General features: G+C 42.2%; 1 protein-coding gene across 3 annotated transcripts in view; it reads right to left on the bottom strand.

Moving 5' to 3' along the window:
• HLTF (helicase like transcription factor) overlaps positions 1–14,827 on the bottom strand; it is a 502,174-nt gene that overhangs the window by 289,987 nt on the left and 197,360 nt on the right. For all 3 annotated transcript variants that reach the window (XM_053709998.1, XM_053709997.1, XM_053709996.1), the window contains exon 10: positions 3,843–3,936. In XM_053709998.1, coding sequence (XP_053565973.1) covers positions 3,843–3,936 — 94 coding nt within the window. The remainder of the gene's footprint in view (positions 1–3,842; positions 3,937–14,827) is intronic.

Here is a 14,827-nt window from a genome sequence, read left to right as displayed (position 1 = left end):
ACGTCAGTGTAAGTAGGCACCTCTAGATATTTATCCATCTTACACAATTTCTCTGGTGGTATCACAATAGGTTCACAATCATCCAGAGTCACTAAAACCTCCCAAAGTAACAGGCGGAGGTGTTCAAGCTTAAATTTAAAGGACATCACGTCCGAATCTGTTTGAGGTAACACATTTCCTGAGTCTGAAAGTACTCCCTCGGACAGCAATTCCCTGACCCCCAACTCAGAACACTGTGAGGGTACATCGGAAATAGCCAATAAAGCATCAGAGGATTCAGTATTCACATTAATACCTGACCTACTTTGTTTACCCTGTAACACTGGTAATTTAGATAATACCTCTGTAAGGGTAGTTGACATAACTGCAGCCATCTCCTGCAGACTAAAAGAATTAGACGCACTAGAGGTACTTGGCGTCGCTTGTGTGGGTGTTAAAGTTTGTGACACTTGGGGAGAATTGGATGGCATATCCTGGTTCTCTTCAGATTGAGAATCATCCTTAGGCACACTTTCTTGACCTAAAATATGCTTTTTACAATGTAAGGCCCTTTCAGTACAAGAGGTACACAATGTAAGAGGGGGTTCCACAATGGCTTCTAAACACATAGAGCAATGAGATTCCTCAATGTCAGACATGTTGAACAGACTAGTAATAACCACAACAGTCGTTAAACACTTTATTTATTGATTAAAATTTTTTTTGAAAAGCATGTACTGCGCCTTTAAGAAATAAAAAAGCGCACAAATTTTCCAAAACTGCTTCAAAACGTTAATTTAGCCATAAAATTTAACTATACCTAGCCAATAGCTCCAAAAATTATTGCACCCCAAGAGTAAGGGGAGAAATTAACGTCTAAAAGGTATTTATACACACAAAAATAGCCCCTGAATCCTCGCCACAGCTCTGCTGTGGTGCCTACCTGCCCCCAGGGTGCTGCAAAATGACTCTGCAACGATCCAGTTAACAGAACACCAGTGTGGGCTCAACCGGAGCTAATGCCTGCTGCCTTCTTAGCCAGAGTAAAGTGCGCGTCTGAGCGTGCGAAATTAGGCCCCGCCCATCATGTCCGATGATCATATAGGCCTGAACAACCGCATGGTGAAGCGGTTTAAAGTAAAAGCCATGTGGATCTAAAAAAAACCTAAGTACAACTAAAACGTGGCCCAACTGTTTATAAACATTAAAAAACGTTAAGCAAATTGCCTCTCCCAGTGTCTCTTTTATAATGCGGTTAACCATTATAATGACTGCCCAGCATGTCATATACAATAAATTAATCATAGGTTACGCAGTAATACCCTTCTTTTACAGGTCTACTGCTTACCCCTTCCCTTGCAGGGAAATAAATGTCAACCAGTTCTGATATACCAAGTTTCTTCAGAAATAAAGGGCTGCACATACCTCAATGCTGCTTGTAGCATGAAACCGTTCTCCACACTGAAGATGTCTCTTGTATTACCTTCAGAAGTCTTGTGGGAACCAACATGGATCTTAGTTACAGCTGCTAAGATCATCAACCTCAGGGCAGAAATCTTCTTCCATATCCCCCTGAGGGAAATAGTACTCACCGGTACCATTTAAAAATAAAAAACTTCTTGATTGAAGAAACTAAAACTAACACCTCACTTTACCTCTTCCTAGTATACACAGGCAAAGAGAATGACTGTGGGTGGAGGGGAAGGGAGGAGCTATATATACAGCTCTGCTGTGGTGCTCTTTGCCACTTCCTGTTAGCAGGAAGATAATATCCCACAAGTAAGGATAAAATCCGTGGACTCGTCGTATCATGTAGAAGAAAAGGGAGGGAGAACAAGGCAGGCGGACCTAAACAGAAGGCACCACCGCTTGAAGAACCTTTCTCCTAAAGTGGCCTCAGGCGAGGCAAAAGTATCAAATATGTAGAATTTTGAAAAAGTATGCAAAGAGGACCATGTTGCGGACTTGCAAATCTGCTCTACAGAAGCTTCATTTTTGAAAGCTCGGGAAGAGAAGACAGCCCTAGTAGAATGAGCCATAATTCTCTCAGGAGGCTGCTGTCCAGCTGTCTCATAAGCTAAATGTATAACACTTCTTAACAAGAGGGAAAGGGTAGTAGAAGTGGCCTTCTGACCTTTACGCTTTCCAGAAAAAGCAACAAACAGGGCAGAAGATTGCCAAAAATCCTTAGTTGCTTTAAGGTAAAATTTAAGAGCACGCACAACATCCAGGTTATGCAAAAAGACGTTCCTTATGGGAAGAAGGATTAGGACAAAAAGAAGGAACCACAATTTCCTTATCAATGTTTCAATCCGACACAACCTTTGGGAGAAAACCCAACTTTGGCCTCGCTTCCATTGAGTCGTTAAAAATGGAGCCGTAAGCTACCGAAGCGGCCGACAGCTAAAAGTAATTTACGGCTCCATTTTAGTACTAGGTTTCCATTGAAATATTTTGCGGATAGCGTGCAGTCGCTCTTTTCGTGTAGCTGTAAGTTAACGTTGTGTTAACGCTTCCATCTGATGTCGGATTTCTTGAAAATCAATTAGTTGCTAAGGTAACCCGACCTTACGCTATAGAATTTACGTTTAACGTCCGTGCTCCTTACCGGTGATCACCTCTCAAGAAAAATAAAGATACATTTATCCATATTTTTAATAATCAAATACTATTTTTTTAATATAATTATACTTGCCACTTCATAAATATAAGTAATATGTATTGCTGCCCTAGGCATAGGTCTAGTTTGCATTCCGTAGATATGTTCTTGCATATATTATTATATTTAAAAAATATACTGATATTTCTATTAGAATATAAGTTCAACTATTTCTATACATGAGACAACAATAAATATTACTTATAACAATTTATTTCTACATTAAAACACTTTAATTATTTGTAAGTTTAATAATTTCAATAGAAAATAGGTCTCAAAAAGCACAATTTTCCTCTTTTACACCTAGTTGAGCTGGGTGTAATATTTCTCAGTGTATCGACTGCCTCGGACAGTATATTAACGGTTTGCGCTTTCATTGGAAACCTGGTATAATTTATCGATTAACGGCTTCTATTACTTTCTATGGGACGCAAAGATTTTTTCGGATATTGAGGTATAACGCGCCATTGGAAACAGTCGATAAACGATATTGCTTTCGACAGCATATTTAACGGTTTGCGAGTGCACGCAAACTGAATTACGACTCAATGGAAGCGAGGCCTCAGTACGAAGGACCGCCTTATCTGCATGAAAAATAAGGTACAGAGCAGAAAGCTCAGAAATCTGCAAGCGGAGGAAATAGAAAGAAGAAACAAAACCTTCCAAGACAACAATTTTATATCAACGACATGCATCGGCTCAAACGGAGTCTGTTGCAAAACTTTAAGAACGAGATTAAGGCTCCAAGGAGGAGCAAAAGGCTTAAACACAGGCCTGATTCTGACCAGGGCCTGAACAAAAGCTTGAACATCTGGCAAATCTGCCAGACGTTTGTGCAAGAGAATAGACAGTGCAGAAATCTGACCCTTCAGAATACTGACTGACAAGCCTTTCTTACAAAAAAGTTTTTTTGCAAAACTGATGCCATATATACTGGTCCACACACATGCATGTCGCCTACCTAGCATGAGCACAATTTAAATTAGATAAGTAAATTTGAAAGTTGTTTGTTTTTTAATGTGTGCTCTATTTCAGTAATGGGGAAAAAATGTTTTTTGTCCCTTTAAACAGTTCTTGTAAGCAATGCATATTTGTCATAAAGATGTCCAAGTCAATTCCAACAGCAGTTGAGTATTTGTTGATATATCTGTATCAAAGCATTTCTTTCACAAAATAATAAACATTACATCATACTATAAAGTACCTTTTAGGGTAATTGCTCAACACTTCTGAAGGATAAGCTTCTACTTTGTTGCTTACACTTGTGGTGACTTTCCTTTCTTTATTCTTGGCTGCATCTATACACAAACAACAATAACAAAGTAATCAGAAATATGTTTTTAGAAATGTGGTACATTAACATAAATACACAATCATATATTTTTATTAAATAAATTGTTAACTTACATTTGCAAGAGCATGTTTAATACAAAAGAATATTAAAAACAATATCTTACCTGATAAATTAATTTCTTCATGGTGGCGAGAGTCCACAATCTGTTATGTATGGGATACCAGGAGGAGGCACAGTTTCCCAAACCCCTCCCTACCTCACTTATATCTCAGTTTGGCGTATAGCCAAGAGGTGAGATGGTAAGAATGAGTAAAAGCCAAAAAATATGGCGCAGGAAAAAAAGATATGCTTTAAACAAAAAATAACGTGTGGGGCCTTGTGGACTCTCACCACCATGAAATAAATTAATTTATCAGGTAAGAGATAAATTATGTTTTCTTTCATATAGGTGGTGAGAGTCCACAAGCTGTTACACGAGTAACAATAAAGGGAGGGATTAAAATAAAAAACAAAATGTATGCTTACCTGATAAATTTGTTTCTTTCCGGATATGAAGAGTTCACAACGTCATTCAATTACTAGTGGGAATATTACTCCTGGCCAGCAGGAGGAGGCAAAGAGCACCACAGCAAAGCTGCTATATATGTCACTTTCCTTACCCATAACCTCCAGTCATTCAGCCGAAGGGAAAATGGAAAAAGAAGATAACACAAAGGTGTAGAGGTGCCTGAGGTTTTAGTTCAAAATAACTGTCTTAAAATAAAAGGTGGGCCTTGGACTCACCATATACGGAAATAAATAAATTTATCAGGTAAGCATAAATTATGTTTTCTTTCTTAAGATATGGTGAGTCCACGGAATCATCAATTACTAGTGGGAACCAATACCCAAGCTAGAGGACACAGATAATTAGGGAGGGACAAGACAGGTAACCTAAACAGATATTCTCTTAAGCAATAATGCTGTAGACACTGCATTAAGTAGTTCCTCTTTCCCATCAACAGAACCTGGTGGCGGTTTTCTGAGGGCCCATATCGGAATAAATTTGAATTCCCCAAAATATATAATCATCCACACTGGCTCAAATGAACTGCAAGATCCAGGGAAATATATTAATGCAATGGAAGACCTAATAACTATCACAAGAAATAAATTCCCAATAACAAAAATCATCCCTTCTAGCCTATTACCAAGGAGTGACATACACAGTGATATTGCCAAAATGTCAATATGCAACTAAAAGCTTCTGCTCAAACCTCAAACATAATGGTGGCTCAACACCACAGCATTAACTGTACACACCTATATGATCAAGTACATCTGAACAAACGGGGGGGGGGGGGGGGGGGGTGGGGGGGTACGTATGTTTGCCAAAAATCTGAAAGATACAACACTGGAGCACAACATACACACTTCACATTTAGAGAGACACCCCCCGATAATAACAGGGATAGAACAACTACACATTGGAGTGGGTACTCACATACATTGAATAAAAGTAAAAGATCCTTGATACCTTCAAATGGACAGTACAGAAAGAACCTACAGGTCCCTAACAACAGCCAATACAGTGCCCACTACAGAGACTTCCAAAGAAATAGAAGGCAAAAACATAAATTATGCATACCTGATAATTTCCTTTTCTTCTGTTGGAAAGAGTCCACAGCCGCATTCATTACTTATGGGAAATAAGAACCTGGCCACCAGGAGGAGGCAAAGACCCACCAGCCAAAGGCTTAAATACTCCTCCCACTTCCCCTATCCCAGAGTCATTCAGCCGAGGAACAAGGAACAGTGGAAGAAGCATCAAGGTGAAAAGGTGCCAGAAGATGAAACAACAATGCCTGCAAAACACGCGGTGGGCTGTGGACTCTTTCCCACGGAAGAAAAGGAAATTGTCAGGTAAGCATAATTTATGTTTTTCTTCCTAAATTCATTACTTATGGGAAATTTATACCCAAGTCAAAGAGGACACAGAATGTCAAGACGGGAGGGTAAGAGGCGGACCAATGAAGGCACCCACTGAAAAACATAAATTATGCTTACCTGATAATTTCCTTTTCTTCTGATGGAAAGAGTTCACAGCTGCATTCATTACTTTTGGGAAATAAGAACCTGGCCACCAGGAGGAGGCAAAGACAACCCAGCCAAAGGCTTAAATACTCCTTTCACAACCCTCATCTCCCAGTCATTCTGCAGAGGAACAAGGAACAGTAGAAGAAATATCAGGGTGAAAGGTGCCAGAAGAATATAAGGACGCCCCACATAAAATTACGGGTGGGGAGCGGTGGACTCTTTCCATCAGAAGAAAAAGAAATGATCAGGTAAGCATTATTTAAGTTTTTCTTCTTAAATGGAAAGAGTCCGAAGCTGCATTCATTACTTTTGGGAAAACAATACCCAACCTATAGAGGACACTGAATGCCAAGACGGGAGGGTACAATAGGCGGCCCATACGGAGGGCACCAGGCCTGAACCTCTACCCAATAAAAAACCCTGCTTCGTCCGAAGCTGAGAACATTTTAAGAGGAAAAGCCTCAGTGACACTGACTCGCAGTTAGTCCAGAAGCCAAACTAGAGACAGCAAACAGACTCAACTGAGCCAACAGTCCTCCAGGAGACACAGTCGCCCAACAAACGGTCCCCCACCGCTCATATCCACAAATGAAGGAGACACCAGCCGAAACCCCCAAGGGGACAAGGCAAAGGAGAACCAAGGAAACCGAAAGGTCCCCTAATACAAAAAGGAACACCTCCATGAGTGAACCCAGCTCACAGAGACCCAAAGGGGCCCAAACAGGGAAAGGAGGCCTTGCCTATACCAAGCGAAACCCGGGATTAGACCGGGCACAGAGACAGAACAGACGTCTCCCCAATATCCTGCAAGCCCGGATGCAACAGAAGAGGCCAAGTCCTCCCAGTGTCTGGCCATAGAATACCAAGGTATGCGACCATGAAAAAAGTGTGTAATACACCCAGGTGAAAAACCCCAAGTTTGAGAACACAGAGTCCACAACAGGACGACACAGAGGATACATGCGAGGAAGAGGAAGCAGTCAAGCAAGAAACAGACCGCAAAGCAACCCCCTTACAGAGAGCACGTTCCAGGCAACCTAAGTCGCCGGACCTACACACAGGTCCCTGAAAAGGGGAACACAAAAATCTCAATCGAGGCCCCCCGAAAAGAAGAATATACTCTCAGAACCCGAAGGAAGAGTAAACCCTCTTCTATCAATGGAGCAAGTTGAAAGGAAAATCTATACCCTAGCAGACTAAGCTTACAGGATAGACTCAACAAGCTCACACATCCAGAGGAGACTGCGCAAACGCAGGTACTAAGACCGCTTGGCCATCATGACGGGCAGACCCACACTCAGCTGGACCGACCCAGCCTCCGGGAACCAAGACAAGGAAACAAAAGAATTCCGAAACAGATACAGGAACGAGCGAAAGGATAGCACAGCCATCCCCACAGAGCACAAGTACAACTCGACTCTGAAACGGACAACAAGGTCATAGACCTAAGGATCTATCAAAAGAAAGGCCCAACAAGCCTGCATGGAGCCAGCAAGACAACAGGGGGAACCAATCCCACCTTTCCACCTCCCATCCAGGAGAAGCCCCAAGGACTAAATCTCCATAGGGAGGAGAATATCCCCTAAAGAAAAGGGATGATGCCGGAAGGGCAACAACTGTCCTCAAGGCCCAAATGCACCGGCTAATGGGAAGTGAAGTTCCTAAAACAGATCCACAGGAACACTGACAAGCTGACCAGGGGAATGCAACCCTAAGGCGCACCAGAAATTGGACATCCAGCACCAGCAGCTGGGTATGAACCTACCACCCTTGAGGCCCAAACCACATGGCTAGCCAACAGATGACATGAGCCACTCTGTGGCAAAGAGTAAAAAATACTCTGAAAACCTGTCCAACCATGACCAGGTGAGGTAGATGGAGCAAGGACATAGCCCAAGTTCCCACTACAGCCCTGAGATCCAAGCTTCCAAAACCACTCAAGACTGGGTCAGTAAAAAGGCCAAGCAGAGCATAGGCAACCAGTAGTCTCAGGGAGAAAAAACAGGTCCAGGCACCTAATAGTTCAGGCAAACCTTACCCTAGAACTAAACACCCCAACCGGCCAAAAAGCCAGACACAAGGGTATGGATGCATATCCAGAGAATCCGGATAGCGAGAAGAACTCAAAAGCTCCGACCAAAGGGAAGAACCATCCCTAGCTAAAGTCCAATGCTCCAAGAAGCAAGGCTAGAAGTCGTATGAAGATACTTCTCAGAGCCTTAGGACAACCAAGGGATACCTTGAGGTCCAAAAAATCCTACTAGCAGGACTAGTCTCCCTAACACCTCCGCACAAGCAGAGGACACAAGGAAGAGAAGGCACTAAGCCTACCCAGCTCCAGAAAACCCAGAGCTAAACAAAAGTCTCCGCAGGGAACAACCATCACCCAGAAGCACAGAACCCTAAAAGGAGATCCACTCACCCGGAGGCAATGGAAGAAGACCCAAAGGCCTCTTATAACTCAGTCAAGAGTAAGAACTGCAACTAGATATACTAGAAACAGCTACGCGTACACATGCAAGGTGTCAAGAGCTGCAACAGGTTTCAAACTGCAACCACCCGCATGCTAGACAGCTATGCTATACAAGCTGTTGGATCAAGCACAAAAGGACACATACAGAGGCCTAAAAATGAAGGCCAAACCACTCAATAGCGGTAAGGGGCATTAAGCCCTCCCACCCTCCACCACATGGGGGAGGAAACTCTAAGTTCTGATGGAATGAGATGTCAAATAGAGCGGAAAAACTTCCCTGCCCGGTCATCTATGACTGAAGGCTATAAGGACTGAAACAATCGTTCCCACCTCACGGACCCACAGGTCCTCTCAAATGCTTAGTTGAACATGAAAAACAATGATAACCTGAGCACTCGGTGCTTCTACCGAACCAGCCGAGCAGAACAGCGCCACGTGCCTGAACAGCCGCAAAACCAAACGAACCCGACAGGACCAGCCTGCACCTAGAGTCCCAACCGGCAAGCTGCGTAAATTCTCCCTTGTAGGGGAAAAACAGAAAACAGACATTTTTAACAGGGGACTAACATGTCCAACAACTTCTGAAGAAGTATTAAAGAGTATCAATCCCAGAAGGTTCCCGAAGGAAACAAAAACAAATAAAAGACATCCCATAAGATATAAATAAAATATAAGGCAACCAGGAGGTTAACGCCCAAAAGACACAGGCCTACCCGCAGGACCAGTCAAACGGAGCCCTATCTCACAAAACTGGGAAAGATTTAAACAAATGACAATCAGGAGATTACTTCATCCCCACATGTCTAATGAGGTGCACCATTCGAATTATCAGACTGAAATTCCCCATATCTGGTAACGATAGTGTCATTCAATAACTGAAAAACATGTCTGAGCAACACGCGAAGGCACGCAATCCTGTAACGGAAGGCACAAAACTCAGGGACAGATACCCCCGCGGGTACTGCAGAGGCCCTCCCCAAGGCGGAAGGCCCGGGACAATAGGGCACGAGCACATTCTCAAAGAAACATCTGGACTCTGCAGATGAACAATCGCCAACATTATGTGGAAGCGAAAACGTGCTGCAACCTCCGGGGGAAACACGCCACCCAGCATGGAGGAACCATAAACTGGGTTACCCGCATGTGCAGAAGCATGATTTGGTAGGGAACTCGCCTCTCGGAGGACAGGACCCCCAGAGGCGGATGGTTTAGCAGTCGCTTAATTCCCCGAGCCTGAGGAACCAGGCGCTCTGAAATGGCATACAGAACAAAACTGAGGCCACTCCGGATTCATCACCAGATCAAAATAGTCTCAGTATCAGAATCCTCTGCAACTGAATCTGAAATTAACACAGTCTCAGCATCAGAATCCTCCATAGCTGGATAGAGGATGTTAAAATATGGACTAAAGTAGTGAAAACTAAAACGGCACCTGACACCCCCAATGGCTGGGGCACTCACCACCTCCTATGACCAGACCCCTGCGGACTAGAAAATTTCCTTCGCCACGCGGTCAGGAATGCGGAAATGGAACAACTGAACGTAGCCACGCCCAAACACAAGGTGAACTGTACAGTCCAAACAAGCATGCACAACCAAAAGGCGGCATCACTTCCAAAGGCCTCAATGTTCTAACCACAAACCTAGTAAACATCGCATATAAGCAGGTTGAAACACATAACAAACATGATTATAAAAAACCCCATGTTCAATAACCCCCCTCAGGAGATATTAACCCTCGATTCCAAGATACTCAAAGAGACTCACTGAGACCCTTATGTATAGTTAGATCCGCAAGGTTGTAGTCTCTCAGGAAACATTCACATTACAGTACATTGCAAATAAAGTAAAATGAAATGATCTTACTGGAATCTACACCATGGAACAGAAACACGGCCCTTCAAGTGTGAAGGATAGAAGCATCGCCTCCGCCATGGACTTGAGAGAAGAAAGCAGGCAGCTAAGCGAAGTTCGACAACGCCGATTACTTGAGGAGCTGTTAATATGAGTCGGGATAGTTTCGCAGGAAGAAACTCCCTGCATCTCTGGACTCTAATTTTCTTACCAAGCCCTCACTGAGAGACTGACAGGACTACTTAAAACTACTGTCCTATGCCGAAGAGTACTACCCTCCATAAGAGACAAAAACAAAAACTAAAAATTCTGACACTTCTCTGCCATCCTCCTGGGACGAAAGGCAAAGAATAATGAATGGGAGATGAGGGGAGTGGGAGGAGTATTTAAGCATTTGGCTTGGTTGTCTATGCCTCCTCCTGGTGGCCAGGTTCTTATTTCCCAAAGGTAATGAATGCAGCTGTGGACTCTTTCCATTTAAGAAAAAAAACATATTCCCAGAAAACAAAGTCCCGTTTCATCCGAAAACCAAGAACAACATAATTTAAAGAAAAAACAAAAAAACGACCCCAGGGACGCAAGGCCACCGACAGTCCAAAGGACCTGGACAGTTACTACGAGTAGATGCAACCGAGACACAGGCCTTGAAGACCCCACTCCCAGGGGCAAAAACCAAGTCACAGCCCCTGAAACCGACAAGGGGAACCCGACTAACAGGACAGAAGACCAACTCAGGTCTTCAAGAAGACAACCAAGATCTGCTCGCTAGGGTCACCTGAACATATATCAGGACAGAAAGAGACAGCAGCAGAAAACAGGAAAATGACCATAGAGAAACAAAGGACAGATGGACGCAGAAACCGCTACACAGCGTGGACGAGCGGCAACCACGATCAGGATCACAAAGGGAAAGTCCCTTACCACAGCCAAGACCCACCCCCAGGCCACAACAGACTGCCTCACAAGCTAGGAAAAACTTCTGCAGCCGAAGAAGATCGAGAAAAAGATGATCATGCTAAAGGCGTGAGAGAGGAGGAACAGCCGCTACCTGAAGGAACACAAAACATCGCACTCCTTCGCAACCTAGACGGTGTAGACCAACACAACACCACTATAGGCCGCAAAGCAGCCGAAACTCATCCGAGAACCAATCCCCTTGACAACCGAGGAATCCCTAAGGATCCCACTCCTCCAGAGGCAGCAAAGAAACTCCTCTAACGGACCCTTAAAGTGTGCTAGCGACCAAGGTGCAATAGCATCAGCAGAGTGAAACTGCAAACCTACCGCTCGCTAGGTAGCAAAGCTAACCAACAGGCTCTTACAGCTGACAAAAAAGCCCCACCGCCTGCATAAGGAGTGGGAAAGAAAAATAAACAGGCACGCGTTGCAGAAAAAACGACTATAACCCAGGGATAATTCCCACAAACCGGAGAACATGGAATTTCAAAGGGCAAGCCCACAAGGCAACAAAAATTTACTTAAACCAGTTGGAATCGAACATCGAACTGAAAGATACATAGATGGCTAAATCTAAGTCGAGCATCCGAGCTAACAGGATGGATTCTCTGAAAAACACAAAGTAATTTGATTTCCTGACGGAAAAAAACGAATCTTAAAGGATTACTTTCTGTTATAATTTTTAAGCTAAACAACTAACATATTAAAGTTAATAAACATTAATTAAAACCTACTGACCTATATTTTCTCCAAAACGAAGTTTCATAACGTTCTAAAAGTTATATCTTTTATTCGCCGCTGATGTCACGTTATCCTGCCCACTATTTTCAGCACTGCATGTTCAAAATACTTAAACCAATAACTTTGTGTTTAAAGCGCCATTTTGAAACCTAGGTATTGTAAACGGATTGGTACAGAGCAAAGGATACCCACGGAGTGGGTTTGGAAAACAATTAAATTTGCAGACAAGATTTCTGATATACGGTAGAGATATGTTAATGAAATGCTATTAATAAAAAGCGTATTTGGGGTAGTTAGTTAGTAACAGGCATAGAAAATATTTATTACAGTGGCCCTTTAAGGTCTGGCCTAAATGGAAGTGACCAAGGATGGCAACTGGACATACGAACAAGAACCATATACCAAAACCTGAGCGGCCATGCTGGAGCAACCAGCAGCACAAACGATTGCTCCATGATGATTTTGAAAAATCACTCTTAAAAAGAAGAACCAGAAGGAGCAAAAATATAGGCAGATTGATAACTCCAAGGAAGTATCAATGCATACACTGCTTCCGCCAGAGGATCCCCGGACCTGAATAGGTACCTGGGAAGTTTTCTTGTTTAGATGAGATGCCATCAGAACTATTACTGGAAACCCTCACATCTGAACAATTTGAAAAAACACATCTGGTTAAAGAGACCATTCTCCCGGATGTAAAGCTTGATTGACAGAGATAATCCGCTTCCCAATTGTCTAAACCTGGGATATGGACCGCAGAAATTAGACAGGAGCTGGATTTAGCCCAAGCAAGTATCCGAGATACTTAGGCTTTCACAGCCTAAGGACTGAGAGTCCCACCCTGATTGACATACGCCACAGTTGTGATATTGTCTATCTGAAAAACAATAACGTCTCTCTCTTCAAAAAGAAGCCAAAACTGATGAACTCTGAGAATGCACGGAGTTCCAAAATATTGAATGGTAATCTCGCCTCCTGAGATTTCCAAACCCCTTGTGCTGACAGAGATCCCCAGACAGCCTCCCAACCTAAAAGACTTGCATCTGTAGTGATCAAGGTCCAGGTTGGATGAATCGAAGAGACCCGTAGAACTATATGATGGTGATCTAACCACCAAGTCAAAGATAGTTAAACATTGGAATTCAAAGATATTAAAAATGATATCCTAGAATCCCTGCACCATTAATTCAGCATAAAAAACTTGAAAGGTTTCATATGAAAATGAGCAAAGGGAATCGAATCCAATGCTGCAGCCATGAGACCTAAAACTTCCATGCATATAGCTACTGAAGGAAATAAGAGACTGAAGGTTCCGACAAACTGAACCCAATATAATTGTCTCCTGTCTGTTAGAGACAAAGACATTGACACAATCTATCTGGAAACCTAAAAAAGGTGACCCTTGCCTGAGCAACCAAGGATCTTTTGATAAAAAGATCCTTCAACCATGTCTTAGAAGAAACAACAAAAGTTGAATCGTATAAGATTCTGGAGAACGAAAAGACTGAGCCAGTACCACGAGATCATCCAAATAAGGAAACACTGAGAACCTTGAAAAGATTCTCAGAGCTGTCGCTAGACCAGAAGGAAAAGCAACAAATTGGTAATGCTTGTCAAAAAAAGAGAATCTCAGAAAATGAAAATAATCTGAATGAAAACAGAAGAAGATATGCATCTATTGTATCTATTATAAAAAAATAATGCCCTTACTGACCAAAAAAGGCAGAATAGACCATATAAACACCATTCTGAAAGAAGGAACTCTTATATGACAAATCAAAAAGATTTTCTATATTTGGGACAATGAATAGTTTTGAACAAAACCCCAAACCCTGTTCCTGAAATGGAACTTGTATGAATACCCCAGAAAACTCTAGGTCTGAGCAGCGCCTTGAGACCCCAACGGGTAACCAGCCGCGCCTCACAAGTACCCAACACATACAGGTCTGAAACATACTTCAGAAAAGTGTGAGCCTTTACTGGAATAGCTGGAATATGCTAGAGAGAAAAAAACTTCTCACATGCGGTTTTACTCTGAGTCCTATTCAGTACCCCAATCTAAGAAGTTTGGTCCGAATTGAACCAAACAAATTTAAAAAAGTCTTAACCTGCCCCTTACCAGCTAAGCTGGAATAAAAAAAGGCACCTACATGCAAATATGGGGGGCTGACTTTGATCTTTTAAATAGCTTAAATTCATTCAATGTTGAAGAAAGCTTATAATTATAAACATGTTACTTGAGGAAGAATTAGGATTCGGTTCCTTATTAAGAACAAACTAATATAAGCTTAAGATTTACTCTTAGAACTCAATCTTGAAGCAACAAAAAACTCCCTTCCCCAGAGTAACAGTTTGAAAAAATGTAATCCAATTGTGAACCAAATAATTGATTACCTTGGAAAAAAAGAAATATGGATTTTAGAAATCAAATTAGCATTCCAAGATTAAGTCACAAAGTTCTTCTAGCTAAAAAAAGCTAAAGACATAGATTTAACCTCAATTGTGAAAATATAAAAAAATGACGACACAAATGAAATTATTAGCATGTTGATCAACTTAACAATGCTAAAACAAATCATAATCCAATACTTGTTGCACTAAAGTATCCAACCAGAAAGTTGAAGCATTTGCAACATCAGCCAAATAAATTGCAGGCCTAAGAAAAGGACCTGAAATAAAATATTTTTCCTTAAATAAGATACAAGTTTCCCATCTGAAGGAAAAAATAAATACTATTTTCTATAGGAATAGTAGTATGTTTAGCAAGAGTAGAGATAGCTCAATTAACTTTGGG

This window comes from Bombina bombina, chromosome 4, assembly GCF_027579735.1.
Source record: "Bombina bombina isolate aBomBom1 chromosome 4, aBomBom1.pri, whole genome shotgun sequence".
Taxonomy (NCBI): domain Eukaryota; kingdom Metazoa; phylum Chordata; class Amphibia; order Anura; family Bombinatoridae; genus Bombina; species Bombina bombina.
This window is presented reverse-complemented; position numbering and strand designations above follow the sequence as displayed.